The 27737-nt window shown below is 39.3% G+C and overlaps 2 protein-coding genes across 7 annotated transcripts in view; both read right to left on the reverse strand.

The window, feature by feature from the left end:
* Positions 1 to 3096: 3096 nt before the first annotated feature.
* Positions 3097 to 7844, reverse strand: GATAD1 (GATA zinc finger domain containing 1). Its single transcript, XM_039548676.1, has 5 exons — positions 7571 to 7844; positions 7326 to 7451; positions 6953 to 7012; positions 5668 to 5851; positions 3097 to 4929 (listed from the first exon to the last, which is right to left on the reverse strand). Exons 1-5 carry the CDS (start codon positions 7769 to 7771, stop codon positions 4739 to 4741), a joined length of 762 nt encoding a protein of 253 aa, XP_039404610.1. The 5' UTR covers positions 7772 to 7844; the 3' UTR covers positions 3097 to 4738.
* Positions 7845 to 12151: 4307 nt separating this feature from the next.
* The window catches only part of ANKIB1 (ankyrin repeat and IBR domain containing 1), an 89768-nt gene continuing 74182 nt past the window's right edge, over positions 12152 to 27737 (reverse strand). For 4 of the 6 annotated variants that reach the window (XM_039548671.1, XM_039548672.1, XM_010399168.4 and 1 more), the window contains 10 exons: positions 27361 to 27491; positions 23176 to 23310; positions 22565 to 22651; positions 22405 to 22471; positions 21897 to 22042; positions 21121 to 21299; positions 20516 to 20567; positions 17404 to 17515; positions 15674 to 15807; positions 12152 to 15325 (listed from right to left, as the gene is read on the reverse strand). In XM_039548671.1, the coding sequence (XP_039404605.1) occupies positions 14573 to 15325; positions 15674 to 15807; positions 17404 to 17515; positions 20516 to 20567; positions 21121 to 21299; positions 21897 to 22042; positions 22405 to 22471; positions 22565 to 22651; positions 23176 to 23310; positions 27361 to 27491 (1796 nt within the window). In that variant the 3' untranslated portion in view covers positions 12152 to 14572. The remainder of the gene's footprint in view (positions 15326 to 15673; positions 15808 to 17403; positions 17516 to 20515; positions 20568 to 21120; positions 21300 to 21896; positions 22043 to 22404; positions 22472 to 22564; positions 22652 to 23175; positions 23311 to 27360; positions 27492 to 27737) is intronic. The other 2 variants (XM_039548674.1, XM_039548675.1) reach the window with 2 other exon arrangements.

The following is a 27737-nucleotide window of genomic DNA, read 5'->3' on the forward strand; positions in this document are numbered from 1 at the left end:
TCAACATACCATTTCCACTTACCAAGGGAGCCATTGAGCCATAGTCAGGCTCTGCAAACTCTGCAGGCATGAAGTGGTTGCTTTTGGTTTTGTTTTGGCCAACAATAATTGCTGAAGCTACTTCAGTTTCCTCCACAGTTTCCAATCAACTTCTCATGAATAAGAGACAAATCTTTTACCTTGCCTAGCAGTGGTCTGTTATGACACAGTTAAGAAAAAGAGCCCCACGAATGCTCTGAGAAACTCCTTGAGGAGAGGTAACTGGAAAACTCTGTATGTAGATTCCCACAATTTGGGAAACAGACACTTGAGAAGGGCACACAGATTGAAAGGACAGGTTACTCTTTGCTTTAATTCTTAATGGCCTACTGAAATCTTGGCTTGGGAGAGAAGAGGTTCCCAAATTCTGCTTATATAATTCAGATTCACTGCCACATGCAGCCTCACAATGTAATTTTATACAAAAGTAACCTAATAGGAATGAAAAGGAGCGTCAATCGTGTAAGATACTACGTACATGGAAAAGGATTATCAAGGGCTTGACCATCTGAAGACAAAATTAAACATTCCTACTGAAATCCCCTAGAGGAAGATTTGTGTTAACAGAAAAAATATCATGTGTGTGTTCTGAACCTGGATCAGTTGACAGAGCCAGTTTACAACAGGGTGCTCTACACTGACAAAGGCAGAGAGGTGTGATGATTTTCAGCAAAGAAGTGGATGCAATGGCCGTGGACACAATGGCCGTGGACACTGATGGAACTACTGAAAGCAACTTTGCCCCTAGACTGCTTCATCAGAAAAGAGCAACACTCCTGCTCTGTTCTCCCTAAATGAAGGAGTTCAGAAGATTTTGCAGGAGCCCAAATTGCCATATGTAAGCAGATGCCTGGGTTTGCTGTTCTAAATGCCCTGCACAGAATAATCCTGATATTTTCAGGTTAAAACAACCTTCCTATCAAACCTAGATTCCAATATTACTTCTGTTTCATTAAACAGATGTTGAAGCACTTAAGCATTTCATAAAGATGCATGAACCACCTGGAGATGCTGTCCACGAAGTTGTTCTTGTGATTGAAGCTACCAAACTAGAAAAAAAAAAATAACCTCACTGAAGCTGTAAGCCAAATTCAAGAATAACAAATCACCAACCAGAAGGGCTGAGTAAGAAAAAATAATGCAATCTTCCTGAAGGTAAGCGTGACCATGTGGGTGGAACAACTGCCAAATACAAAATTCTGTTGTCAACGACCACAAGATTCTGTAGTGGGGAGCACACAAGAAGAACTATTAACAACTATTAACTATTGTAAAAGTATTTCTGCTTGGGAACATAATGCTCATCTTCCATAATTTTGTGGGTATGTAGTCTCCTAACAGATATACCAATTCTGTGTGAAAATAGAATAAAATTATAATTTTTTTGTCTTTTTAATTCAGTAACTGTAAAAAGCAGTTGAAACTTCAATACTACACCTATTAATATTTTTGTTCTCAGTTCTATAAGACCTTTTAAGGCCTTTATGAATCATAATATACAATGTAACACCAACTACAATAAATGCACACTCTTTGCTTTTTGTATAATATTAAAGTTGAAGGCTGCATTACATGAAAGCAAAGCTATTGGATTGGCTTGGATACCACACTGTAAGGGCCTAATCCTGCGGCTTGAGTGAATCCAGACTGCCAGGATGACTCAGATAATTGTCATGTAGCACAGCACAGCAGCAAGAGAGGAACCCCAGCCCCATTTTAGAAGGAGGCCAAGGAGCCACACACTTATTTATCCATTGTGTTCACATCACATTTTCCCAGAAAGTATTCTTCTCCCGACAAAGCCTTGCCCCAGTGTAAACCTTTCTCCAGTACGTATTGTTTTGGTACAGTAAAGTTCAGGTGAAAGTTAAGGGCTACTTCTCCACAAACGTCCTGCAATGTGTGCCTCAGGGCATAGGCCACGTGTCTATGTGTTACTCAGTATTTCATATATGCTCTGTGCCTTTTAGCTCTTGGCTACGTGCTCCATCTTTAGAACTCAAATGCCTTAATAAAAATGACTGTTGGATGGCCACAAAACTCTGAAGCTTAACACAAGGCCATAAATTCAGTAGTAGTGTATCCACTCACAATCCAGTGATGCAAGTATGAAACCTACCTACATTTTGGCATGGGGGATTACCAAGGCAGAAGACAGAAATGGGTTGGCTCAGCTCCCTCAGCTGCAGGGCATCAAAGCCTGTCCCCACGGGATCCGCTGGTATCTCTTCTGCTGTTGAGTCCATGTTGCAGGTCCTCCTTTTGTCCATTTTCCTTATATAAGAGAGATGAGGAATTTTCAGAGACATTGTTCTCAGAGGTCCCATTCTTCAGCTATGTCCATCCATAAGAAGCTGTCTGGAGAGTCAGTCATTTTCCCTGTGTTACTGGGCGATGTTCTGAACGCAAGAAAAACAGGACAGTGCAACCATTCAAATACCTATAAATAAAGATGTAACACTTTAGTAGCAGTCATTGCCTGCAGATCCACTCTCTTTTGAGACCTTACAACCAGAATTCTTGCTCATTTGAATTATTTTTAGTATTTCCCAGTATAATAAAAACTAAAATAAAAATACTTAAGTGTTTACTAAGGGAAGTTGTTCGATAGCTCTCTGAAAAAGGTATTTTTTGTCTGTTTAGACTGTAGCTGGAAGTATAGTACTTGAATCACCAGCATCACAAAATGTTAAAAAGGTGTACTCTGATGAAAAATTAATTGTCCCTTTTATATTACAATTTATTGACAAATAAGGCAAGTACTTTTCATTTGGTGTAACTTGTAGGAACTCAAAAAAGCAAAACAGTGTAAGCATTGTTTTCCTTCTTATTCCTATGAGGATTTGACAAGGAAAGCAGCTAAGCTTCATTGGACTCAATGACCATAAAGGTCTTTTCCAACCTTGATAATTCAGATAAGGTGAAACAGCCCACAGAAGAGGAGAGGTCCATGGATTATGCCGAGGCAGCACAGGGACTCTACTGTGATCCCCAGTGAAAAACATGTGGACTGCAGAGAAAGGAAGGAAAACACTTGAGTCAAGGGAGTCACACTGGTTACTGTAAACATAAGACTTGTTATTTTTATTTTCTTGTAATGGTTAATAAAGAAATCAGAAAAAAAATCCAGAGGAATTGAAAGGAGAGAATGAAGAGAAGTGAGGTCACCTTGGGATTAATTACTGCAACACACAACATGGGCACACATCTCATCTTTGTAAGCAACTGAGGATTAAGATTTAACTCTGTATTAGCAATCTACTGCTAATTTCTGAGCATTTTGAATTATTGACAGTATCCCTTAACTTTAGCATCTACTCCCTTAAGGCTGATTGTTCTTCCTTGTATTTGAAGAGGGCAGAACAGAGGCTGCAGGCCGAAACAAATAGATCTGGTTCCTGCCCTCACAGGTCCCACTGTATTGAAAGTTGTCAATACCTGAGACTTTCAAATATGTTACACCTTAAATCAAAACCTTTCATAAAGTTAGAACATAAGCCTAGTGCAACTTTTTTATGCTTTCATATGGTACCTTAAAGGTGATTTGGGGCTTCTGGGTGCTATGGTCACGTATGTTCACACAAAGAAAAAAAAAACTGGAAAAGATCCATTTAAATTTAAGGCTGCTTACAGCTCTTATCCTTCACAGGCAGCACGAATCCCTAAGCCCTTGGAATTCAGGCCATACAAGCACATCTCATAGTGTTTGGAGCTGACTGGCTTGTAAAAGGTTTAGGGCAGGAAACTTTACTGGTATTTTAGTACGTAGCATTTCTCCTGTTCTGCTATTTAAACATTTTCCTTGTTATGTTAATACATAAAATTAGTTTTTATTTCCCTTACCAAACTTTTTTTCATATGAAATGCTTGACCATTTTTTTTCTTACCATCATTAATTGCGAAGACTGAAAAAACAATTTTAAAGCAATTTTAAGAGACCAAGCTAACACACATTAACAATGTGAAACTCAAATCATGTGTCAGTGTTGGCTTGCTCAGGGAATGCAGATACATTTCTGCATGAGGATGTCAGGATGATAAATAACATTAATTTTTAAATTTGCATCCAATTGTCCAGGAAATTTATGCCCTTATATAAGTAAAGTTTAACATAAAGCTACACACATAGGCCCACATTTCAGATTCAGATGAACAAAATTCCCTTAAAAGGTGACTGTTAAGAGTCCCTCCTTGCGGATGAGGTTTTAGTCTGGAGAAATCCAGGTAGATCACTCCTCTCCAAGTAACAGAAAACTGTTAATTACACCACTGGTCATTTTACTGTTTAGGTAAAGTTAGTCTTAAATTATTTAACAAGGAAATAAAAATGGCAGTCCCAGTTAACTAAATTAAACAGTTATATAAAGTGCTGAATGATTATGTCTTTTAAGCTCCTCTTCTGGAAAATAACTTAAAAACTAAGAATGAACACTAAAGGCAACTTTCAGAAGTCAAAGATGACATGAAACTTATGGTTTTGTCCCAAGATGAACAATAATGTCAGAAGAACAGAGCACTGAAATGATGCATCAACTGGAATGAAAACTTCCACTTCAAAGATCTGATGTATCTAAAATAAATAAATACCACAATCTGTAAAGTAAACCGGCACATTTTATAATTTTTAAAACTTCTTGTATGGGGTTTACAAACTGGAGGATACACCCAAAATAACTAGTCCAAAGTATTCCTTAAAAAATTATAAATTATTGGCTACAGTTTCTTTAATGGAGATTGCAGGAGTAGGTCCCACATGAGTCCATATATAGCCCTTCTCTGGCCTTGTAGGAACGGTTGGGAAGGGAGATGATCGAGATTTGAAATATTCCGAAGGTGCATGACAAACAAATTCTAAATACTCCATCTTCCTTGGGAGATCTTCTTCTGGTCCTAGGAAAAAAAATAAATCTTCAAAGACAAAACTTAAAGGCACAAAATTAAGTAAGTTGCCTAAAAATTTGCCACAACAGCCAACATTCCCTTAGAGAATTTATCTTTGCGATCAATGGCTTTCCTAGGAAGGTAGCATCATGTATCAGGCAAGAAGCCTCTACCTTCAATTTTGCTGGGCTGATCTTTCCCCCCACCCCATTTGAAGCACTCTGGTATTTGAGTGAAGTACTGTAGTTAATATATTTTAAATATATCCTCTTTGTGTCCTGCCTGTCAGAAGGACTTACTAATTTTATCATCAGTAGCAGAACAGTCTCTATGCCAGTGCTTGCATGCTATGTATTTTGAATACCCAGGACAAAGATCAGGTAATTCAGGTCACTTTAAAAGAAATAACTTGGACTAGTATATCAGAATCAAAAGTTACTATAGTTTAAACCTATCTATAGAGCAGTAATTTGATCTTTAAAGCCACACATCTGTAATTGTCCCCACAAACACTCAGATAATCACAGTACAAGATAATCACACACTGCAATAGTAGTAATCATATTATATACATAAGATAAATAAAAAGTGTTATTACAGTAAATGAGATGTTTACAGAATTAGGGTCTAAAATGTGGAACTTGCATAAAACACCTCGACAAGCTAATATGTTCATTTAAAAAATACAACTCTGCATTAGTGTAGGCACATATAAGTAGTTGTACAAAGTGAAGGCCTACAGATTACCTATGATATAGGATGCTGGGTCAAAACAGTCTTTGGGGCTGGCTTGTGTAGGAATGAGCCAGGTTAGCGCAGCACTCTTTTCACAGTATTGGTCCTGAATAAACCCACGGATCTGAGCGTAGTATGTTCTTCCATCCTGCTCATCAACCACTGAAACAACATCTCCAATTTGATAGTATACACCCTAGAAGACATACAAATGACACTGAAATCAAACAACCTGATTTTGTCAGCTTCACTTCACATTGATTCGTGTCTTAAGTATCAGTACCCTAAATTATACCAGTCTTGAAAGGCAGCTGCAATTCAGCCACATGCAAAAGAATGGTGGCGTAAAAAAGAAAGGTGTTTGTTTTTAAAAAAGAGAAAAAGAACACAAAAAGCACCGAACAATCCTGTTCACAACAACACTGCAAAGTATCAAAGTAGCAGCATTTTGCATAAGGAGGTTAAACAGAAGTTTTGACATAATTCTTAGGATTTTTTGATAAAAAACGTACACACAAGACAGTAATTCCTTTCTGAACTGGTCAACAGCAAACAAGAGATTCATCTAGGATGTCAGACACAAAGCATCAGGTCCCTGGAGAGTATACGGAATCTCAGCCCACCACTGGCTGTGCAGTCTCCCCCTACCTATCCTGACATTTTTTTGGGGGGAAGAGGGGGAAAAAACCATTTTGTTTGCTTATACTGCTGGGAAACAAAGCGAATTTCAGAACTTTAAAACACTAACACCTTAGCATGCTGGTAAAGCTGCTCTCAAGCATGAATGTGAGAAGGTTCCCTCCTGCTTCACTGCAAATACCAACAGATCTTGTTCCCACGGTGTCTGAGCCTGCTCACACCAGTTCTGAAACGGGAGCCAGCGGAGACGTTGAGGCACTGCAACCCACCCCCTCTACGGGCAATATGTTCTGCGCCTAAGGCAGGAAACAGCACACAAATCGAAATACTCATCTCCAGTCACTTTTGCTTGACCTCTGCACGGTGCAGGTTAAGTTTAAAAATGCTGACTGCAATAATTAAAAAAAAAAAAAAGGATGCATTTTCTCTTGGAAGAGAACAACTGGGATAATGATGACTATTTAAACTACTTAGGTAAACTACCTTCCAAGACTTAACGGCAATAATTACGGCAAACCAAAGTCCTACACAACCATTAGGGAAGGAAGAACAGTTTCTGTGACTATATCCCTAGTGCTTTCATTGTACATGATAGTTCTTGAAATTGGAAACAGAAACAGGATAATAATTTTTGCAAATAGATTTGCATAAACCATACCTTATAAAAGATTGATTCTGCTGTAATTATAGTGGATACGGACTCAGGAGCCTTGATGGGCTAAGAAAAGAACACAGAAATAAAAAATCAAGAGCATTAAAGCAAATCAACCATGAAGTTCCAGAAATTGTTTTCCCTTTTAGACAACGTGCAGATACATTATCTTCTAAGAAAACTAGCACACATTTCTAGTTTAAAGTTCAAAACAACACAGCTAACGTCTTCATCCCCAGGATTTTATGTGGAGAAGCGAGTGCTGAACTCCCATGACCGGTTTCTCTTCCCACTCCTCCCGCGGGCCCCGTGTCCGCCCCAGCCCGGCACAGGCTCCCGGCCCACCCGCGGCCCCGCGCTCTGCCACGCGCCGCCTTACGTTTTTTAGCTTGAAGATGTGCCGCCTGCCCTTGCCCTTCGTGGAAACCTTCTTCTCCGCGGCGGGCGCAGACTTGTACTTGGTGTTCCTGAGCCGCGCGGAGCGGCGGTGGATCTCCTGCTTGCTCTGTGGGGAACGGCGGGATGAACACACGGGGGACGGCCCGAGCACCCCGGCCCCGCCCGGCCCCGCCCTGCCCCGCCCGGCCCCGGCGGCTCCCTCAGCCTCACCCTCGGCCTCCTCACCTGCTTCCCGCCGCCGCCGCTGCCGCCGCCGCCGTTGCTGTGCTGGGCGGCGGCCGAGGTGGTGGCGAAGGCGGCGGGGGGGGGCGGCGCCGAGCGGGCCGTGCAGTTGTTGCACAGGATCTCGCCCTGCCCGCCCTTCTTCCACATGGAGGAGGACGTGCTGCGGCACACGCTGCAGGTGGGCTTCAGCCCCAGCGGCATCCTGAGCCCGGCGCGGGGCCCGCGGGCCCGACAGCGAGCGGCGGGAGCGCGGCGCCCACAGCGGCCCCGGCGCCGGCCCCTTCCCGGCGGCGGCGGATGTGGCTGCGGCGGGGCCGGGAGCAGCGGGGCCGGCCCTGCCCTCTGCTGGCGGCGGCCGTGCCCCGGCCCCGGAGACAAATCGGTCCCGGCCCTCGCAGGGCGCTGCTCTCGCCTCGGAGCCGGGGCACAGAGAGCCGTGTCCTGTTAGTCAGCGGCGAGGCCCGATGGGTGCAGGTGGGGCTGTTCAGCCCGGAGAAGAGAAGGGTGAGTGGAGACCTGGCAGCACCTTCCAGTATCTGAAGGGGCCTTACAGGGAAGCCAGAGAGGGACTCTTCGTCAGGAAGAGCAGTGACAGGACAGGGGGGAATGGGTACAAAATGAAAGGTGGAAAATTTAAATTAGATATTAGGAAGAAATTCTCTGCTGTGAATATGGCGAGATACTGAAACATTGCCCAGGGAGGCCGTGGATGCCCCATCCCTGGCAGTGTTCAAAACCGTGCTGGATAAGGCCTTGAGCTACCTGGTCTGATGGGAGGTGTCCCTGCTAATGGTATGGGGGTTGGGACTAGATGATCTTTAAGGTAGCTTCCAACCCTTAACGTTCTGTTACTCGATGCAGCAGAAGCTGCCTCTGGTTCCATTCCTGTTTGCAGGGAATGCCAGGTGCTGTCATCCAAGGATTTACAGCTGTCACTCTTCATACTCAACAGAAAATCAGAGGACAGGAGATGGACTGCAATGATTGTCCTGATTCAGGAGAAGGTGTTGATGGATCTTACCCTCAACATATGCCAGTTTTGGCCTTCATTTAGATCAGATATTTGGAAAAAATCCTCTACTTTGAAGGTGGTGAGGCACTGGAACGGGCTGCCCAGAGAAGTTGTGGATGCCCCGTCCCTGGAACTGTTCAAGGTCAGGTCGGGTGGGGCTCTGAACAACCTGGACTAAGGGAATGTGATCCTGCCCATGACATGGGTAGTTGGAACTGGATGATCTTCAAGATGCCCTTCAAAAACAAACCACTCTATGATTCTATGAACTGCCCCTCTTGCATGGCACCTCAGTCATGTATCAAATAGTTTAAAAGGCCAGGAAATGAACATGTGCTTTTGTGAAGCTTTGAGAGCCAAATGTAGGAGTCACGGATCTAACAGCGGTTCCTCACCTAGTGCTACTCACATGGCCCTGGGCCATCCCACGTAGATGTTTCTCAAGTCTCGTGTTACGGAAGAAATGCCCACTCATGCTTGAGGATTTGCAGTCTCTTAGTTCCCATACTCAGTTGCCATCCTTAGGGTTTATTTAAACGTTCCTTGGTGCAAATGAAATTGATTTTTGTCTTGTTCTCAGTGGACACATATAACCATAGTTTGCAGGGATCTATTAACAGATGCTCCCCTCATGCAGTGTGCAGTGGATGCAGGGTGTGCCTGGGTTGGTACTGGCTCATGGACAGCTATGTTTAACCTTTTGCATGCCTCTTTCACACCAGCTTTGACCTTGTTGTCTCAGGTGCCAAATTTATTCCTCAATTTTGATTTAAATCCTGGTTTACCTTCATATCTTTTCAAGCTCGTTACACAGGCGCAATTGTTTCTGCTTCTTTAATGCATCTCTCCATAGTTGCATCTTGCAGATCAGTGATCTCTCAGAGCCCTTAAGCTCTTCCCACCACTTTTTTTTGCAGCTTCTGCCTGCTTTTGTTCCCAACTGCCCACCTCAGCAGTCCTCCACTGCTGGGGCCCTCTCACTGCCATCACATTGGCATAGCATCACTAGTCTGCGTAGAAATGAGTGACAATGTCAATTTCTGTACAGATAAGCATCTAACACTTTGTGAAGGTTTTTATTTTGCAAATAAAATTAGTAATAGTTGTTTTTTTTCAACTCCAGTTCTACCATCTTCCCGACTCCTGGGCTTCTATAACCCCTTGGTCTTTCTGAAACCATGTGCAGGGTATTTTCTGTCACAAATGTAGAATGTGTGTGGTTTACATATATGTGTATACTCTTAATTAAATATGCTACTGTATATTGTTGATAATTTACCCACTGTGATTATTATTTCTGTTTTTAAATAATAAATTGAATAAAAAACTTGAATATAAAAAAAAATGATTAAAAAATATCTTGAATAATAAAATCAATGAACTCAAGCTTTAAGAAACCTAATCTGAGGTGATACTTTAAGATAATTCAAAAATGGTTTAGACAACCATTTTTATGTTGTCAGAAGGAGTTTTAGGTCAGTATTTCTTTACAAGTGTGGTTCTGACTGTCATTTCAATGGAACCACAGTAAAACAACACCTTGAGATTACAGTGGTCTTGGTATGATTATTCTGTTGGCCTTGTGTAAGACCAGAGAGAGGCAGGGATTGCTGTCAGTGCTGCCTGATCACCCCCTACCTCACCTGGAAGGTGACACAAGGGACAGTGGTTAGGATGTTTTGTCAAAAATTAAACCTAGCATGTCTTTTATCTCAGGTAGGCAATAGCTGAAATGTTCTGATTTGAGAGTTGCTGAATACCTGGTAGTTAGGGGTAGAAGAGATGGGGCTCAGGACTTCTTAAAGTACCCCTCTCTCTAGAGGCTCCCAAGCCTTACAATGTCGATCCTAAATCCTGAGCATCCTCTTCAGTTTCCTGATTCTCCGTAACAGAGCTAGCCTCTCTTTGGAGCTGAAGTGGGTTGACTCAACCTGTGGCCTGGTTGGAAGTGCCTGATGCAGCTGAGGCATTTTGCATAGTGTAAGCTCAGCTAAAGTTGCAGAGTAAACGTTTTCTTCCAATTAATGTGTTTTTTCACTTTATTTTATTTTTACCCCAATAAGAGAAAGGGCTGCCCTTTGGAGTCATCAGAGCCCATCCCTGCTCTGTGAAACTTCCAATGTAGACTCCACAAAGAAGTGGAGAAAATAAAATGTTGGCTCCACCTGTGGAGGGGGACTGTGTTAGACACACTGGCTGTCAGTGCAGAACTGTTTCATCTTGGGAGCTCTTGGTGAGAGTGGTTTTTATTGGAAGTGATGCACATCCACACACACTGCTCATTTCCTGCTTCAGCACTTGAATTGTTCTACAGTGGATTTAATTGCATTGCTTCCTCCTAGCTTCTTACTGCTATCCTACAGTCAGCTGGTTCACAGCTGAGGAATCCTTTATTCTTATTATGTGTGTCACTGTTCCAGAGTCAGCTGCAGAGGATGCACCTGGAGTGCTTCTTCAGAAGTACTTGTGTTGTAAATGCATGAAATTTCATAAGAGTCTGATGGACTGGTGCACTCTGCATTTCCACATGGATCTGTTCTAAGGTTCTGTACTTAACAGCTCTCCTGTGAGAAAAGCAGCTTCTATTCCCTTAATTCCCAGAGCCACAACTGATGCTATTCTTAAGATAGCATCAGTTATTACTTGCATAAGTAACATGCATCTGTCTTTACAGCTTCTGGGTCTTAATTACTCATTCAAGCTTGTGGAAGAGTCAAGAATTAACCCCGGATTTTGTGAGGTCTTTGGCTTTCGGCCCTCATGAAGGACATTGGTAGGTAAAGCAGTGGCAGAGATGACATAAAATGACCATGAGTACTTGGTTCTTTCAAAGTATGTTAAAGCTGTCTCTTGAGCCAGACAATTGCTTGTAAAGAAACCACCTATCATTGTGTCCATGTTTTAACTTCTGTTCTCACCAGCCTCCCTGAGTGTTACAGTGGCCTTCTGTGAGGGTGCTGAGGCACTGGAACAGGTTTCCCAAGAAAGTTGGGAATGCTCCATCACTGGAAGTGTTCAAGGCCAGGCTGGATGGAGGTCTGAGCAGCTTGGTCTAGTGAAAGGCAGGGGGATTGGAACAACATGCTTTAAGGTCCCTTCCAACCCAAACCAGTCTGTGATTCCACGATCTTGGCATGCTTGGTGGAGGAAGCTGATGACATGACTGTAACAATGAACAAAGTAGTTTAGTGCTGTTAATGTAACAGAGGCACTCTGGAATTTCCTGGTAACAATGGAGAGTGGATATTAAGTGGCACTTAAGTAACACTAATTAACAGAATCTTTCACAAAAATTAGTCCCCCCCTCTTTAGCACCACTACTTGTAGTGACAAGGCATTGCTCTACAAAGAACAAGTGCACAATATGGCTGTAGCAATTAAGACAAATTCTATTTTAGATTTTTTTTCAAAGCTTAATGATGGTACCTTATATTTACAAATCAAAACATTCAACTTACTACGTGGTGTCCAACTAATCTGGCACAGGACTGAATATATCCTAAAAATGTTTGTCAGCAGTCTCAAGGATCTGCTACAGTAAGTCTAAGATGTAATAAGACAGAACGGAATTAGTTTAAGTAATAAATGTTTAATCAAAGAATTTTACATATTATTAACAGCATTCATTTGGCCAAACATCTACATGGTTGTAGTATCCTACTTGTATATAAAGTGGGAATGTATCAAGTATAGACTATGAAAGTGCAAGTAACAATTCAAGGTTAGAGTAATTTTTTTACATTATAAAATTAACAGGTTTACAAAATAGTCTTGCCAAACTTTTATTTTTGAATTGTAAAGTCAATGACTATGGTGTTAAAATAAGTACCAAGAAAATACAAATTTAATAGGCTAATCTCATGCTCATAAGAGTAACACGGAAACAATGGATATACTGCACAACCTAACCAAGTTACAAAAAACCAGAACCCACAAACTTCACTATCTTCACAGAGAGCACTCTTACATATCTTACTGCAAAGACATCTCAATGCAATACACAATCTTTTTGTGAGAATCTTTCTATTCAGAAATTACCATTCAAGGAAGCTATGTGAGTTAAACAACTTTAAGACCAATTCATGATGACAGTTCATGAAGGACCATTTTAGTTGAAGGACTTTATACCTAGAGGTATTTTTCAAAGGCTCAATAATATGTCAGGACTAGGGTGGCTAGGGGAAAGGTTGGAAGATTATTTAGACTATTCTAATTCATTTTCTCTAAAGATGGTTGAAAAATGGACAAGGTTTTTATGGGGTAAGGGTAAAATATTCTTATTTCATTTTTTACTAATATGAACCTCATAACTGCAAGGTTCCAAAGCTGGATTTGCATGAATTAGTTACCAAAACACTCACTTGAACTCACAGTAATCAATACATAAACTTTGCTATCATGACTTGCCTATACACACTCAGTAGTAATAAATTTTTATATCATATCAACAAATCTCTGGTAACAGTTAAGCAAAACTTAAAATGGAGTGTATGTAATTTGCTCATGTTATGAAAAGTTTTGATTATATGTAATTAAAACAGCCATTTGAACAACTTATTCTAGTTGTAATTACATACTGTACCATTGTATCTCACTAACTGTAGATTGATGCTTTTAAGCAAATCTAAAACCAGTATTTTTGTTTTTCACGGTACAACAACTAGGAAAAGGTTTTTTTGTGGTTTGGTTTTTTTTTTTCAATTTTTTTTCTTACACTAAACAGTAATCACACAGCAAATGAATATTGTGCAATTGAACAAATACCTAGTAGTGTTTTGTATATGCAAAAACACTGACTGAACGTTTAGTTATTTACTGTAAAGGCAAGGCCATGGGTGGTTTTATGGAGGTCTTTGCAATTAATAGCATAGTTACTCCAGAACAAACACTGAATTTGAATTACTTGTTTAACTGTGGCAACTATCCAGTTGGGTTAGGCAAAGGCACCGTAACATGTTGAGCAGGATGTGTTATCTGAACTTTTAATTGTGGGACTGGCTAATATATGAAAATTCTGTATTCCTACATTTTTATAAAATGTTATCATTAAAAGTAATTGCACTATTAGTGCATAAAATGCTTTGTAGAATTATGAAAACAAAGAACTATGATTGCACTTCCATTAAAGTGTCTCTTAAAATACAGCATAGCTATTGCTAACTCACTGTATTTTAATATTTAAAATAACTGTTTAACAGCAGCATTAGGTTTTATTAACTTAAGATACAGGCTACATTTAATTAAATGCAGTCACCATGGCAACATATGCCAGTTAAATTTAGAGAAGCAATGCTACCCAGTGGTTTCTTTCACTGCTATGAATTGTGGGATTAGTTGGATAGAGTAACACTGCACTGTTTCATTAGGCTACTGCCAGTTAACTTTTCACAGTTTGGCACATTTGGACTGTAAATAGACATGAAAAAATCTTTGATTTTAAAGGGAAAGAATATCCCTAAAACTTGTTCCTGGAGCAGTACTACAGAGAAGCATTAAATACCTCCGTTCACACTGCTAACAAAAATGAAAAATGAGTAAGGAAAAATTATGGAAAACAAAACCAAAATGCAAATGAACTGCTAGATGTTATTGTGGTGAAATAATGACTTCTAAAAAATGGAATAAACTATTTCTTAGGAAAACCAACCAAAATAATCAGTGTAAGCCTTTAATCCGTAGTTTCAAGTCAAGGATCATCAACCTAAGGCTAAACAGATGCTGCATTGTATTAGGAATGTGGAATACAACCTACTTATTCCTTTCTCTTGAGAGCAAAAAGGCAAATACTACCTAATTAAATGCAAAGGATATTCCTTGAAAGGTTCACATTATTATGAAGAACTACAATTCAAGAGAACTCCTAAATATCCGTTGTTACGTCAGTGGTTACAACTGAGCTGCAATTATGTGGATCAAAGCCTCCATAATGCTTACTCCACATACTGTACCATCTGTCACCGCCATTCTTTTACTCCAGATTTAGTTTTTATTCATACCAGATGCACATGTTCAGTCCATTCCTTTGAGGTTTGAGGAGTCTGACTTGAACTCTCCCCTGAAGCATCTAGGGTGCTTGTTACCTCCCTGTTATTATCGCCAATTTGTGATACTGTTTCACTTGGAATAATGTTTTCTTCAGAAGTGCTTTCCTCTGTCTGGGTTCCTCTGCCTTCGTTTTTGAGTGCATCCTCAAACAGTGCATGCTCTTCCTGAGGCTCCAGCCCTGTGTCTGTAAGATTTGGTTGCCCTGCTGACCCATCTTCAGTACTGGGTTGCTGTAACTCCTCATCTGTTTCCGTACTTGTTGAGGGGATCAGAGCAATACTCTGTGGGTTCATGTCATGAAACCAGGCCATAATATTTCCAAGTAGATTTTCATTGGTATTGGGATCTTGACTGCTGGATTCAGCATCACTTGATGTTGAGTATAATCCGCTTCTTGTCTCACTGCAGGGGTGTGAATGAAGACGATCGGCTGAGAAGGGATCATTGCCTGCACCCAGTCTCATCAGACTGTCACCGAGTTCCAGCAGCTCAGAGCTGCTCAAAGCACCCCTTGGGTTGTCTATACTTATGGGAGCTGAGTCCAGTCTTGTAGGCAAAGAGGTACCTATTGCTCCTAAAGATGCCTCATTATTTAGAAAGTCTCTAGTTTCTTCATCTATGGCCAAGCCAGATTCTTGTAATGACAGCTGAATAGCTAGCAGGATGTTTGGGTCATCTTCATCCAGAGAACTCAGAGCCTGTGGAAATACATAAGGTTGTTCTCAGCATAAAACTTGCATCTTGTTATATATTTTGGATGAAAAGTAATTTTGGCTCAAATCTGAAATTCATTCATTATTCCTACATGTCCTTTATCAGAATCAATTTTTACCAACAGAGCTGACAACACAATTTAAAAGGTGACTATTGTTATATCAGTGACTGTTTAGCAGTTCTTACCAGTGTGAATGTGTACTTTATTGTCCTAGATTCTCCCTTTCTCATTGAAGAATTAAGAAAATTTGCAGAGACAAAATGATACAGAAAGGCAGAGCAGAGGAGAGCAAGCAAAGCAGAGAGAATGGAGAAGAGATTAGGGGAGATACCTGAAGAGAATCCTGGTTTTCAGAGCGACTGACAGGGGTATAGTCATGAAGCGAAGAGCTGTGCAGAATACCCATAGAAGCTGAACTCACCATGGAGGTGCCATGTCTTCTACTGCTGCCACCCTCCTGAGTGTCTGTTTGGGTAATCAAAACAAAAGCGGTTGAAGAACCAGCGAGGAAGCCCCCTCCACTATTATTTACTGACAGAATCTCTTCCTTCCTTTTGGATTCTAGTTGTGTAATTTTACTCCTTTATTCACTCTGAATGAAATAATCCAAACCACTCCTGCCACAGCAGCTCTTATACGGTGGTGAAACGCCAATCCCACTGTTTTAGGAGTGACTGCCTGGCTCATTTGTGCCTTTCTGCCCTCAATACCCTTCTCTGTGAAAGGATGGGCTATGCCACTGGGAGCATGGGCAGAAGGGGCAAAGTGCTTCTAAGGCACATACATGATATATGGAAAGCTCTGAAAATTACTGCATGTGGACACAAATACAGAATGCATTTACAGGTGGATTACAAACCATGTTTGCCCATTTCTCTGTTCTTTGAAAGACAAAACCTCAACTGTAATGTTAACATTACACTGTAATAACTTTTACTGTAACAGTACAGCACAATTAAGAGTATAGTCATTAATGAATACTTCAGCAATTACTGACATCGCTGTTTTCTTAAAACAACCAACAAAAAATAGAAGTAAGATGCTGCTTCCAGAAAAAACTGCTCTGTAATAAAAATCAATGTAGATCTTTTGACTTTGGAAAACGGATTTTTCCACTCCAAAACTCAAAATGTGATAGACTGAGATAGAATAATATTCTCTTGTGTGCTTTAACAGTGTGCACTGGCCATCACTACTATATCCAAGTTTTCAGTCAAAATCTAGTCCTTGAACTAACAAGATGGTTTTGCATTTTATTTGTAATAGGGAAGAACCAAAGTTCACAAAAATTTTGATTACTTTTTCTAAAATAAATGATGCATGTGATCCTTTTCCTCAATAAAGGATTTCTCCTTTTGGTTTTAAAGAACAAGCTATGTGTTAAGTTCCTGAGACACAGCAGTGAGAGTTTGTGCAGCGTGGCTAAGAGACTGAGCACACAAACGGGCAGCTCTGCAGAAACAGTGTCACAGTAAGATTTGGATTCAAGCTATTTTTGTACCTTTGCTAAGGTTCTGGCAGAACTGAGCCAGCCCAGACAGACAAGTCCCAGAGAGACCTTACGGGACTGCGCTACCAGCCATAGCCCTGCTCGGAAGAGCAGCACTCTGGAAGTCACAGCTCAGGCCAATTTCTTTCCTGGCTGCCTTTTGGAATACAGCAGTTTTGGAATACAGCCTTGTGACTCTCCTCCACAGACCTGTAGACTCTACACGCTGTGCACAACTGGTTCTTTTCATTGCGTGTAAGAGCTGGTGTATGTACGAGTGACCTTCAGAATTTCTTCAGAAAAGCAAACCTGTGCTGGACAGCTGAGGAGTTGTTAGTGGGAAGATCAATGCATTTCTCTTTATGAACAGCAGCAGCCACAGCGAAACCAACAACACTTCTAAGATCACATAAAAAAACTGCAGAGACAAGCCTTTATGTTGTATCCTGGAAAATACAGCAATGTATTTGAAACTTCTTTAAAGTGTATCCACAGAAGAACAAACACTGTGGTCACTACCAGCAATTCCTGAAGCAGGAGGAGAAAAAAGGCAGCTCCAGACAGGTCCGTACCTAATGTACTCTCACTGGGGTCATCAGGGTCTGGAGTATTACTCAGCAGACTGTGCATGTCTCCACGTCGACGCTGTCTGTGCCTCCTCCGATACTGAAATTCAGCATATTCCTGCATAAACCAAAGGTTACAAAACACAGGGCAGCATGCAGTACTATTTTGCTGAGTAACAAGCACCACATTTTTATAAAAAATATGTGATTTTATATGTTCATTATAAAATCACCCACTTTCAGAAAAATGAATTGCAAGTTGGATCATGCAACGCTTAACATAAATAACAAAAAAATTCAAGGTAATCCTAAATCTATAAAACAATGAATTAGCAAAAAAAAATAAAAACAAAACCAACCAACAACTAGATGTACTACCAATATTTTAATACTTGCAATCTCCTTTTTTAACAATTCCAAGAACACATTTCTTGTTTAAAATCTTTGATGCCAAACTTTATATATGCACATATTGACACACTTTTTAATAAATGCATACCCAGTGATTTTAGAACATAAAAACAATTAATGTAAATTAGACCAATAGATTATCTCAGAATCTCTGCTGCCAGCAACTGTCAGTAGAAAATAAAGACTACAGAAAGCTGGCAGACATACACTGGGACTTGATACACTTTTCCCAGCCTCCAGGACACTATGGCTCCAGAACTTCTTAAGCCACATCTGACACTCTTCTACTGGACAGTCTGTGATGGATTTTTATTCCATGAATTACAAGTCTCCTCTAGTTTTGCTTAACTCAAAGCTACTAATGAGCCATACCATACAGATTTGAACTCCTGCAGCCTGTATTTTCTCATACTGTGCATACTTAGTTCATATAGCAATTATGGAAAAGACTCTTGACCACATCAAGCTAACATCCCAAGGGTTAATTATCTTAATACTTAGATACAATTTGCCTAGCTTTCCTAATATGAAGGAACTAATTTTATGCTTGAAAGGAAATTTCCAGGTATCTTTTCTGGTATGTCCAACTGACACTGAACCTGACTGTGTAGGTAGCACCTTGTGTTAATTTCAGTTATTCATTCACACAAGGCAGTAAAACTATGCTCACAGGTACTTGCTCTTCTCTTTAGAAAAGAATACTGTTCTTTATTTCTGTGAGGTCCAAGTAGGGAAATCTGTAATCCAAAGGATTCATTCGGCAAAATGAATTGGGAAAGGTAACAGTACCATTAGTTTTCCTTTCCTATATTAACTCTTCATCATCAACATCTAAAGTACCTAAAACTTAAATCCAGAAGTGTTATTTCTCTTACACAATGACCTTATTAATGTAGATGGTATCATGAGAGTATGTTTTTTTCCATGAACTTTCTCAGACCAAAGACATATGCAAGACAAAAAGAATAGTCACAAAATCGTGAGTGTGGGCAGATTTTTATCCATGAAAATTGTAAGAACATCAAAAAGTAGCTTTATCGGACCAGACAACAGGTCCATTTAGCCCAACATTCTGTCTTCGACAGCAGTTAGTGGTATATGCTTGTTAGTCTATGGAATACCATAAAGAAACAAGGCAAACATGAAGTGACTCTTCTCTAAAATATTCTTCCAGCTTTTAGGGATCTCAGGGGTTTTCTAAATGCGAGGTGGTGCCTCAAACAACAGAAAATCAAGCCTTGATATAGAACAGTATAACTGAATTATTTAAAAAATATATATCATTTTGAACCAGAAAAGGAATCATGGGAAGTGATCACTGAACACAAAGATTTATTCATCATACCAGATCTTAGCAATCATTTATTTGCAATAAAATAATATATTTTACCAATACCCATTTAATTTTTGGTTGCTTATTAACCTTTAGAAAGAGATCTTAATCACCACTTATGAAACCTTATTTCTTATTATATAGAACAATTTTCTACGTTGAGCAAAAGAGGTTTTAATTTTGTTGGGTAGGAACATCTTGATTTCACACAGTGTTCTACAACAACCAGCATTCCTTGCTAAAACCAGTTAAGATTTCATTTTCTATAATAATCTGTTATGCATAGTCATTCTAGTACTTATCAGTAAAAGTACAGCTCTACATAAAATACTTTGCAGTGAAATTCACTAAAATAAACAGATGACCATTATTAATTTTACAAAATTCCTTTACCATAGGTGGTTGCAAGTATTCGTGATAGTTACATAGCAAAGAAACCAACTTGCATCACACAGTGCCACATTTAGGCAAATCATAAAAACTCAAGCAGATCATCTAAGCACAGCTGCAATTGAACCTACTGCTAAACAGCTTTTTAACACATTTCTTACCAGCTTCTTCTCATAACCAGTTCCATTGATGATACAGTAAGATCACAATGAGTTTGATGTTATCAGATGTGGGATTATTTCAAAAGAACTAAAGGAACTGGACAGGAGAAGCAGCTGATTTTTTGTAGAGAAGCGAGCCGTGTTCTCACCAGCGTGATGCTCACCAACAATAGCAAAGGAAATATATAGAAAAAGTACATGGAGTTTTCTAGGATGTTTAAAAATGACTAGCTAGAAAGAAAACAGCAAACAAGGAAATGTTGAAATGAAGTTTCCTTTCTGACTGAATGCCTTAATCTAATGTTCTCAAAACATTAAATAAAAATTAAGATGATAAGGGAAAGCTTTACAGGAAGCTTCTCATTTTTTTAGAGCAGAGTCTCAAAAACTACTTACTCTTTCCCATATAAAGATCGTAGAATATTAATTTTTTAAAAAAGTAGCAGAAATTAATGTCATTTGACATTCAAAAATAACCTACACAATTTCATACATTTATTACTTTAAGGTTCTCCAGTGCACAGAGAACAGTTTATATTCAATTTTAAAACTGGTTATGTACTTAGAAAATGATGAATGCAAAGTAAGTGTGTCTAATGCCACCTTAGATAACTACATCCATATTAGAGGCATTGTTTAGAGTCATTGCACAATTAGCTACGAATATATTTCCTTCTATTGTGAAATAAATGAAATGGAAAGCTTAACCAACTTGAAATGCTTTGACTCAAGATAAGGAAGCTTGTCATGCAGATTGTGATCATACCTGTGTTTCTAGCATATGCAGAACTAAATTTTAAAAAATTAAAAAGAAATAGTTTACCTCGGGGGATGCAAATCCTAAATACTCCCAATCCCATGTTCCACCAGCAAAGCTGTAAAATGGAAAGACATACCATCAAATTTAGAAGTAGAATGAATTTGAACAACCTCCAGAGCTTCAAAACCTATTGAAATCTGAAAACTAGTGCGATTGTAGCTCTCTAAACTTAACAAGTCTTCCCTTTTAATTCTTGACTCAAAATTAATTTTGAAACCCTACAGTTAAATGGTTGACTATTCCAGAACTGCCTGATCTGTTTAGCAAATATTTAAGAGATTTTTGAAGTGTACCAGGGATTTAGTGACAATCTTTATGGAAGAAAGTGAAATGGAAATCATGACATTTAATTGTTAATATATCACAAATGGGGAAGCAATTTAGGTTGCAACACACAGAGCAGTGATCCTGAAAAAGAAAAATACATTTTTCCCCAAAGGCTGTAATTCCACAAGGATCAAACGTCCAAGAAAATATCACTATCACAGTGATTTACAACCACCACGCTCAGCATCTACCTCATAGTCAGAGAACAGCAGTGGATTCACCCACTTTGGTAGCTATCAAATGAACTTTTTCTGATTTGTGCAGTGTTTTGGGTGGATTACCTGCGCCTGGGTGCTTCTGGAGAGTCTGCAGGAGCAACACCACGGGCCACAGAGGCCAGGAACTCCTGTCGCTTTTGCTGCACAAGACAAGCTGCTCGGATGATTTTATGGCGAGGCGTCCGAAGGTAAGGCCTGTTCACTTTCTGTGCAAGGTCTTCAGTGACCATTTCTAGGTCTGTCTGCAATAGTTAACAATACAGAAAAAACAGTTTTACAGGGAAATGCAAATCAGGAAGAACTGTTCTCCATAAATACTGAGCAGAATGATATCCATTTTCCTGAAAATACCTTATGAAATACCAAAATACCCCAAAATATCTGCCCCAGAGCCTACTCTTTTACTGACCTACATTCTGTCCTCCAGCTTGGAGCAGGATTTCCCTGCACTCTGAAATATTGAGCATCCTCAAGAGACCTAAGGGACAGGAAAGGAGGCAGCAGTCCCAGGTACTCCCCCAATTTTGCCTCCTCTCAGATGTCAGGCACGTCAGAAGGGAAAGAAAGAAAAGAGAAGCTAGAGAAGGAGATGAAGGCTGAAGCTAAAATGTTACCCTCAGAAAGCAGATTGACAGGAAATTTTCTAATTTCTCCCTTCCATCTGTCCTTATCCTTTTCCTTTGCAAAATGATATAAAAAATATGCTACTTTTCCAAACTTGGTTATAAATACAAAACAGGTATGTCAGTTTTTTACTACAAAAACGGCAGAAAGACACTAATAATTAATATAAAAAAAATAAAGTCCCATTAGGAAAGTAAAATATATCCATGTATTACCTGCATAAGTTCAAATATTTCTTTCTTTGTGCTTTTAGGCTCCAAAAAGAATCCATATGGATAAGAACACTTAAGAATGCGGCGAGTTTTTAGAAGCTCTTGCACTGCATCTTCAATGAATGTGGTATCAGGACAGCCTCCCTCAGCTGCAATATGAAACAAGCATTGGGAAAGTATTTTCCTGCTGATGTCAGCATTACTTTTGTGCATATCAGTTAAATATTTTGCAAGTAAAGAGCAGCAAATTCTCAATGACTGCACAGTGTTCTTACTAAAAGAAATAAGCACAGAACATTAGCTTCAACCTTACTAATGCTACTTCCTTCCTGAGGCTTTGGAATAGGCAAGATTTACTGTACTTTTAACTTTCATCCAATGTTTACAAATTCTAGTACTGGAGGGATGACATCACACAGCAGACTGATGTGAGCTCTATCCAAAAAAGAACAGTTTAGCCATATCAGTGTTGATGTGATTTCAAATCAAAGACATAGATCACAGCACTTACTTCCACTTAGAGCTCTACTCAACTGCTCCATCTTTTCTTTGGCTGTTTTTAGAAGGCGCTGTTCTAACTGGAAAAAGAAAATAAACAAAATACAATTAGATAATTATTTTTCGATTAATAAAACAGAAACAAACGTCAGTAAAAATGGGCTGACCCATACCTGGTAGCTAAGTTCATGGTTCTTAAATCTTGTATAATAGTGCATAAACCTATCAAGCTCTTGAAATCTTCTATGCTTCTTTTCAGCCTGGAAAATAATGGGGAAACAAAAGAAATCAAAATAAATATTATCATTTAATACAACAATCACCATTAGATATAATTAAATAATGAACTGTTTCTATTCAGGCTATATATAAAGTATTGTACACAATGCTGAGTGCCATGTAAGAGACATTCACAAGGCCAAAGAATTGATACACTGTCAGTGCCTGCTATTTAAAGCAACTTTCCAAAAGCCAGAATTAAGGCATGTCTTCTGTAGTGCACAGCAGCTAATTACAGGACCAGCTTGCTCATTTCACAAAAGGAAACCATGTCACAGAGAAGTAAAATGAGTCGAGTAAAGTCACCAGTGGTTGTTAGCACAGACAAAAGCAAAAATCTTATGTATCCACAAATAAGTAGTGCTTTCTTTCTTTCTCTTTGATATGTTTAAGGGTGTATTTTTCCATTTGGAACTCTGGTTTGGAAGAATTTTGATTAAACTTACCCTAAATGGAGAATTGCAACTTTAGTGCTATTTTTCAAATGCACACATTCATTTGTTACCTCTACTGTCATCTCCTTGGACTGTTCCTCTACATGCTGAATAACTTCATAGCGAGTGCATCTGTAGTAGCCTCCAGTGGAAGAGCTGTGCTTCTTCCATTCTTCTAAGCATATCCAGCAAAAGTCATATTTGCACTTCAGAAAAAAACAGGAAAAAGGGAAAAAAAAAAGTTGAAATGTCTTAGATTTGCAGTTAGGCATCATTACTCCTCTATGGACAACTTAATTAGCAGAATTCTGAGTGTAAAACATTTTTGAAGAGCCTCCTTCCTATTTTACTTACTAAGGAGATCTGTTTTTCAAATCATATCAAACCATGTCAGTCATCATTTTTGTTCCTTTGATCATAAGACTGTGTTGGATCTAAATGTTAAGTTTTAAGTGGATAAAATAAATGAAATGGTAAATACACCTCCTCAGGCCTGTTTTTTTAATTATTGTTAAAAAAACAGTCCCATTTCTTTAAATAACACAGAAACTATTAATGAGAAAGAGTGATTTTTTTTCCCTAATATTACTTAAAAGAACATAATTACTGGTGTTTTTGTCATGTGGTGTTCTTGATACAAAATATTGATAACAACTACTAAATCCAAGAGAGAAGAGGTCTGAACATAGACTCTGATGAGTGATTACTTCCAGTGAGCCTTTTCTGAGCTGACTGACTGAAGTGCTTTCAAAATAGGTAACACCTTACAAGGAGGTGTGACTTATGCAGGCTTCTCTGCATCAGAGAAGATCAAACTCTGTTAAACATTCTCAATTCAGCATTGAGTTCTCAGCCAGTTAATTTCAAAATAACTGGAAGCTATTTTTGGACGGATAAGCAAAAGATGTCACAATTTGGTGAATCATGTTATTTTATCTGTCTTATAGATGAGGAAACAAAATTTACATTAATTAATATTAAGCCTTGAGTATTATTAGTGGCATTTGATAAATTAAATTGCATTTCTTCTCTCTTTGATAAGTTTAACCTTTCCAGGAATATCTACTCCATACCAGATGTGTTTGTCTGTAGTTATTTTATACAATCACTTAGATATATTACAGGAAGGAATGAAATCTAATTCTTGTATTGTACTTTTGCTAATTTTGTCTCAAAAATCAGTAGTGCTGATTTTCTTCTAAAAAGCAATGCAGACTAGAATATTTCCTCTTGTTATTGTGCTGTTTGTTCTTGTTTTCAAACATTTTTTAAAGCTGCTGGCTTATAAAAAATGATAGGAAGTGCTGAGAATGAAGTATGAGAACAACTGTGTATAAGTGTTAAGTGTGTATGCACTGCATCATTTGCCTATCATTCAAACCCGTTCATATTCATTATAAGAAAAAATCATTACGAAATATTCAAAAGATCATATGAAACAAGCTGTTTCACAAGCAACTGAACTAATAAAGCTTGACTTCCTATTAATTTAAGTGTATATGCTCCTATTGCAATAATCTCAGCTCTCCCAAATTATCTCCATTCCGACCACTCCATTATACTTATCTTTAAATATCTCATATCTCCAAAAGCCTCCTCCAACCCAAGATTCACACAGTGTTCCCAGACCCTCCTTCCAGTATTGCAGTCTCATTACACATTCAAAACCACATCAGCTGTTTCTACCCATCTCCCAAACCCAAATTCATTTTCTAAAGGGCAGGAAGGACAACCCTGGAAACTACAGCCTGTCACTTCAGTGCACGGTAAAATCATGGAAAAGATTACTCTGGGAAGTACTGAAAAACACCTGGAGGACAATGCAGTCATTGGTCACAGCCAGCACAGCTTCATGAGGGGACGTCCTGCTGGTCGAACCTGATTCCCTTCTAGGAGAGGGTAACCCACCCAGCTGGTCAAGGGAAGCCAGGTGATGTAATCTTTTTGGACTTCAGCAAAGCTTTTGATACTCTCTGACAGCCTCCTTCTGGACAGAATTTCCAGCACACAGCTGGATAACCATGTTACGCGACGGCTTCCCTTGGACACAGGACTTGAAAGAATACTGAGTTTGCTGATGACACTAAACAGGGAGGAGCTGTTGACTCCTCGAAGGCAGGAAAAGGTTCTTCACCCACAGGGTGGTTGGGTCCTGGAACAGGCTCCCCAGGGAAGTGTTCACAGCACCAAACCTGGCAGAGTTCAAGTAGTGTTTGGACAACTCTCTCAGGCGCATGGTGTGACTCTTGGGGTGTCCTGCACAGGGCCAGGGGTTGGACTTGATGATCCTGGTGGATCCCTTCCAACTCAGCATATTCCATGATTCCATCTATTTCATGATCAACTCCTGAGCTCTGTTTTATGTGTCTTTATGATAACTGAGCCTTGTAGCATCACCACCTGGGCTTAACAAATCCCATCTGCTGCCTGGCCACTGTTTGAGCCAAGCAGAGCAGGTAATTGCTGAGCAGGTAACAGCTGGGTAGGTATTTCAGCCTCTCTCTTGGTGGCAGAACAAATTAAGTCTCTGCATCATACAGCTAACAAGTTTCATGAAACTTGCAGCAATTTATTTTCTATGAACCCCCTTCTGTTCCTTGAAATCAAAGTACCCATAAGGTTAAAAAATGACTATAGATAGTGGAGTGAGAGAGCAGGACTGCGTAAGCCTTGCCTTGCTAGAAGCTGTGTTCATAAAACAATAAGAAAATGCCCGCTTAAGTACAGAAAACAGGGTTTTATGAGTAAGGAGTATCCTCCTCTACACCAAGGCACATGCTAGATGCTAAGAAGCAGCCACAGCCCATCACGTAGTGGGCTTGAACAGATCTGCCTGCCAAAAAAAGGCAGAAGCTCCATCAGGGATTGTTACTGCAGCAGAGGAAGCGACAAGCGAGGTGACCACGATTTCTCGTGTCCAAGCCCTGCAATGATCTTGAGGACACCCTTCCTCACCAGGCTGAAGGGAGGCAGCTGCTGCCTGCAGAGATTTCTCCACGACAAAAAGAATCTGACTGTTTTAAGGACACTTCAAGCTGCCTATAAGCATCAAAAAAGACAAGAGGACTCTGGTTGTCAGCCAGTGCCTCAGAATGGTAAATTATCTACATTCATCTGTGTTTAATGGCCAAAGTCTTCTCCAGCCTGAAGCCACTTTGTTCAGCTGAGCTCAGTGGCAACAGCTGCAACAGACATACCTTATACAGCTTTTAGAAGTACAGAATTTATGAGCTCTTTTAAAAATAATTTAATACAAAAACCCCAAAAATCCCCAAACCAGCAAACCTGGCATAAATCGAAGTGTAGGAGAATGTTCTCTTCTGCCAATGATACCAAAAAAAGCCCCAATCTTCAATTTGTATCACAGAAAGAGAGAGAAGTTGTGACAATATAAAGAAAATGGGATCTGCATAGCAATAGAGAGAGACCTGCACATTTTCAGAAAAAGAAAGAATTACTTTCTAAATCTGTTAGCCTTTTATTGTAGGCCAACTATGTCAAGTGTTTGCTACTTTCTTATTTTTAATGATGCTCCTCAAAGAGGTAATAGTTGTAGTTACATAAGATATTTTTGACATAAAGAAACAGTTTTCTAAATATGCTGCTTTTAACTAACTTGAGAGAAAAAGCATTTTCAAATGATACTGAACTTATGGCAAAAATATTTTTTCTATTTTGGTAGCACAGTGCAAACTTGTGACTAATTTTCTGGCTGCTGTCATCAATAAATTTCCTTTGGAATCACTCTTTGCTGTCTTTTCATTCCTACTGATGAATTCCTGCTTACAGTTTTCCACCTAAACTTATCTTGCTTTGTTGCTGTGTTAGAGAAATAACGCAAAAGAAAAATATAGTAAGGCAAAACCTTTACTAGAGCTAAGCCTTCCTTAAAATCTTACATCTGCAAATTAAAACTGTTCTTTTCTTTCTCTTCTACATTGTTAATGACGATTAAACCATCAATTATTTCTGTTTCCTTGAGTTTCCTACTGTATTGGCAATTATTCTTAGGTGTTTATGGAATTTCAATCATTACAATGTACACTTGTCAGCCAAACAGATTTGAGTAAATATTAAACATTTTCTAAATACATGTAACCTGCCATTTGTTCATTATCTAATTCTTGCAACAGGTTGCATGAGCTATCAGGCATGACACTTCAGAGGTTTTGGACCTCTGTGACCCTAAAATATATACAGGACATACAAACCCGAATTATGATTCCACAAGAAATCCCATGATGGGTCCTTCTTACCTTTGCACACTGCATGTGGTTGCAGCCCTCATTCTTCTGGATTGGAGACTTGCAGTTGGCGCAAGGTTTGGAGTTGGTCAGTAACCACAGGCAGTTGGCAGCGTCCTCGTAGGCCTCACTCACTCCCACAACTTTTTGAGGGTGACAGGACGATACGGCGCATGCAAAAACAGAGAGGTTGAAATTGTACTTTGTAATCTTTTGTGACAGTCAGATTAGGAATGATGCGTGTTTCCCTGTTTCTTGACAAAATATTTAAAATTTTCACAATATGTATTTCTCACATATATTTTATTATTACATTTTCTAATTTATACATATATATGTATTATTAATACACTTATTATTTCTATCTACTTCCACACATCTCTTTTTAT

This window comes from Corvus cornix, chromosome 2, assembly GCF_000738735.6.
Source record: "Corvus cornix cornix isolate S_Up_H32 chromosome 2, ASM73873v5, whole genome shotgun sequence".
In the NCBI taxonomy this organism is placed as follows: domain Eukaryota; kingdom Metazoa; phylum Chordata; class Aves; order Passeriformes; family Corvidae; genus Corvus; species Corvus cornix.